General features: G+C 37.5%; 1 protein-coding gene across 2 annotated transcripts in view; it reads right to left on the bottom strand.

The window, feature by feature from the left end:
- Positions 1 to 1,493, bottom strand: part of LOC110458984 — a 15,191-nt gene extending 13,698 nt beyond the window's left edge. The window contains exons 1-2 of one of the 2 annotated variants that reach the window (XM_021510999.1): positions 529 to 1,493; positions 256 to 352 (exon numbers count right to left, since the gene is read on the bottom strand). In XM_021510999.1, coding sequence (XP_021366674.1) covers positions 256 to 352; positions 529 to 746 — 315 coding nt within the window. In that variant the 5' untranslated portion in view covers positions 747 to 1,493. The remainder of the gene's footprint in view (positions 1 to 255; positions 353 to 528) is intronic. The other variant, XM_021511000.1, reaches the window with a different exon arrangement.
- Positions 1,494 to 4,404: the final 2,911 nt, after the last annotated feature.

The following is a 4,404-nucleotide window of genomic DNA, read 5'->3' as shown; positions in this document are numbered from 1 at the left end:
AAAAAAAAAAAAAAAAAAAAAAAAAAAAAAAAAAAAAAAGATATCGACACCAGAGAAGAAAACCGTTTTTGCGCCAACTCGATGCAATTAAAGCATAGCCGGCGGCTGCTTAAACATACAAAATTAAATGCACAGGTGTAAAAATTAAAAAGGTATGTTAATTTGGTGAGAAGTAGAATAAAATACGCACTATTAGGGTCGAAATTATTGACGTTTTCATGACAGTCGTTAACATTAAAAATATATCATCCTTACCCATGTCAGATCGGTAACCGTTGGACAGACTTTCTCAATTTCACTTGTGGTGAAATAATATAACAATCTTTTGGCATATCCTAGCTCGGGCTTCACGCTACAGAATTAAAATTATAAAGTTAGGTGTAAATATTTCGAAACATTCAATGGCAACACAATCGCAAACTTGAAAAGGTTATTGACGTTCATTTGAGCTCCACGAGATCTTTGCGTAATGTCAAGTCAAAGAATAACATATAAGATCCAATCTTACCATGTCTGGTCCTAACTTACCACATAAGGTCCCGATATACAGCAACCCATTGGTGCATGGCGCACACCATTACCACAAATATCAAGAATAACCCGATATTCATTGTGGTAATCGAAGATTGAAACAAAAGAAGTAAATAGCAGGGGAGAGACTGATCATCTCCGCCTTCGCCGATAGCTAAGCAGCTTAGCAACAAGTATGTGACGTCACAAGTGGGTATATCTATTTTACCGATCATGACGTCATGCTATTGTCTTTTACCTAATAAGTGCAAGCGGTTACACGTTGCTGACAATGTGTATGGTACCAAAATTTCTTCTGTTATGAGTCTGTGGCAGGGATAGCCTGTCCAAGTATCATGGATAGTGTTAGTAATTAAATTATGTTTTACGAAAGGTGGATGAATGAAGTAATATGAGTGGAGTTTAATATGTAATTATGTCTTGTTTGTTCAGGTGTACATGTATTGTTTGTAGTATCTAGTCTTGTTCAGTGCCATTGTCCATGTGTCAGTTGTTCAGTGCCATGTGCTGTTGTTTATGTTTTGTTCTGTAACCTGTGACCTGTTTGTGACCTGTAACCCCATACTTACCTGTTGGTCATGTGACCTTTCTTACCTGCCCGTGCAACTCACCTGAGTGAAAAATCAGTTCTGGCAGACATGTTGGAGGGGTTGACCATATAGAAAAGGTAGGAGTTTATATGTTCAAAATTAATGTAATTTTGAAGATACTCTTTTCATGTAATAGCTACATGTAACTCTCCAAATTAGTATGAGATATTTTGAGTAACTATTATAGTGTACTTTATTGATGTACTGAGTAATGTTCAGGCTATATGCTCTGTGCAGATTTGGAAATTCGAAATAACTTCTTTCTATTTCCATTTTAACGATAATGTAAATATATCAGACTAAATCAATTACATACTCAGGGGCGGGTCCAGGTGAGGGCGTAATGGGCGTACACCCCCGTTTTAAAATAAAAAAAATAACTATCGTAATCTGCTAATATTGTATTGAATATGGCAATTTATCATATTCATTAATTAAACACATACTCTGAGTCACTTTAACTATAAAATATGCATGCTCCAAGTCAGGAACCGTTACATTAGTGCACTTCACAATTAGTTTATGTTTTTTGGCCAAAAAAAGTCCAAATTTTTTTTTGCCTCGCTCCGCTCGGCCATAGATTGAATCATACGCCACCTCTTTCAAATATCCTAGAAACAGTGCAGTGTAGTATTCAAAGTATAAACCGTATTCTGTCTGCACAAGTTGTACATAGTACCACGTTACCAGTTCACCATGTTTCGCAGCTTATGAACGTTAATGTCCTGTGTTGTAAACAGCAAAAAAAACATCGATTCTGTTAGCACTGTTTCATATTAACATTGAAATGTGCTGAAGCAAACACACAGGTGCTGTTAACTGAACTGTAGTGTATGTGCGAAGATTGTATAGTGCAACAGTTAGTGGGGCAGGATCAGCAAGACGATGTTCCAGCACACAGTTGTTTTCATTTATTACTTCCTGTGTTGTTGCAATTTCACCGACTATATTGCTATTGCAAATTATAACATTATACAGTGTGCCAGAGGTTACTCTGTTTGTGTGCTGTCCTAGAACTCATTCATTCTCGAGACCGTAGCTGTACATTTTTTGTTTACATGTTATCCAACCAAGTACACGCGTACGGGTACCGGAAACTGACGTTTGACACGTACTACCGGAAGTGAACTGTCAACTGACAGTAGCACAATAGTGTGATCGTGTATGGATATATATTGCTGCTACCATCGTGACATTTTTCAATATTATTTCGCCGCTGAAGACCAGGATTTCTGATTGACATTGAATCATTAGTAGGTTAACTTTAAAATCATATTTGAAAAGTGTTATTTCTGATTTGTGATTTAGCCTTATATCAAATTATTAATTGAAATTGTGTTGGTAACATAATTTGGCACTGTCTTGTGTTGGAGGGTTGTAATACAATAAGCAGTACGTATATATTAATGAGGGAAGACAGGGTCTGCTTTTGGCGTCCCCGAGTGTGCTTTAATTTATTCCGCACTCATCTCCATCCAACACCTATGACCTACTAATGTTTAAGTCCTATATGTTCTATGTTTTGTTCAGTGTTCATTGTTGAATGTATGTGTATGATGATTATAAACAGATAAATTGTGACTTATTGAACTTAGCTTGGTGTCCCATATATATATATTATCGTGAATTGGATTTGATACTCTGTAATATATACACGACTTTTTTCATTATTACGTCATAGCGAGTAGGCGCGGCCATATTGATCACGTGACCTATCCGCCATTGCAATAGTGATCAAACGTGACAAAGATGTACAAGCGAGGAGGCGGCGAAGCGTGCGCTGTTGTTGGGTGCTCCCACAACCGTAAAAAATTACATGTTTGGAAAAAGGCGATGTGCGAGGGTCATGGAATTATTCACGAAGACTGACCGTGTTGTGTTCCATATAGCCTACACAAATTACCCTCGGACGAGGAAGTGAAGCGGGAATGGGTGGCGGCCCTACAATGAGGCTACATCGGAAAGATCTTCCAAAGAATGTGCGTGTGTGCTCTCAACATTTCATCGATGGCCGCTCGACAGAGCAAACCCCAACTCCAAAGATTAACCTTGGTATGTCGTCTTACTCTTTGATTCAGGGTTAACTGTAATTGTCCAAGTAGGCCTAGCCATGTTTCAAATTTAAGTTTAAGCTAAACTTTTATCGCTCAGTCATACTCGTGATGTATTCTAAAAATAGAACGGTTATTTCCAGCGACCGTAAACCACAGGGGTTTGTTACAAAATAATACACATTAAATTAATCCCTTGCTACGCTAAATAGCGACAGCCGGTCACCCTAATGAGTGTCCTCCGAGTAATGAGTGTCCTCCGAGTGTCCTCCGAGGTTTTTGCGCGCCCGCGAGCTCGTTATAAGATTTATTTCACTTATTTCTTCTGATTCCTAAATATTGTTCATATATCTAGGTGTGTGCAAAATTTAAGGTCGATCGTAACAGTACAAAGTACCGAAATACGTCGATAAAAATGCATATTTGGGAAGAATGAGTGTCCTCGGAGGTTTTTGCGCGCCCACGAATTCGTTATAAGATTTTTTGCACTTTTTTCTTCTGATTCCTAAATATTGTTTATATATCTAGGTGTGTGCAAAGTTTAAGTTCGATCGTAACAGTATAAAGTACCGAAATACGTCGGTAAATACTATTTTCACGAGGTTGGATTGAGTGTCCACGGAGGAATGAGTGTCCAGGTAAGTGTTCGCGAGCCCGATAATTCGTTAATCCATTTATTTTACTTCTGTCTTCGGATTCATAAATATTTTTAACTTACCTAAGTGTGTGCAAAATATCAGGATGACCATAACAGTATAAAGTACCGAAATACGTCGATAAATACTATTTTCACGAGGGTGGATGGAGTGTCCACAGAGGAATGAGTGTCCAGGGATGTGTTTGCGCGCCCGGGAATTCGTTAATCGATACTTTTTACATCTGTCTTCGGATTCATAAATATGTTCAACTTACCTAACTTTGTGCAAAATGTCAGGTCGATCATAACAGCAGAATGTATCGAAATTTATCGTTAATTATATGCCTACGATAACAGCTAAGAGTTGTACATGTAGTTATATACGAGTTACTTCCCTTCCAAAGCATTCTCTGCCTATTTTGATAGCCGTTACTAAAGGTATTTAATTTTGTAATACTTGTTAATTTCGTGATATATTTATATTCATAGTACTTACGACAATGTGTAATAAAATGTCTGTTGCTGTATAATACACATACGACCATCAACGTATATTGTTTGGTTTCAACAAATGTTATTGTGTTAACAAAAGGAA

This window comes from Mizuhopecten yessoensis, unplaced genomic scaffold (genome assembly GCF_002113885.1).
Source record: "Mizuhopecten yessoensis strain PY_sf001 unplaced genomic scaffold, ASM211388v2 scaffold9891, whole genome shotgun sequence".
Taxonomy (NCBI): Eukaryota; Metazoa; Mollusca; class Bivalvia; order Pectinida; family Pectinidae; genus Mizuhopecten; species Mizuhopecten yessoensis.
Note: the sequence above shows the minus strand (reverse complement) of the source record. Positions and strands in the feature narration are given on the sequence as shown.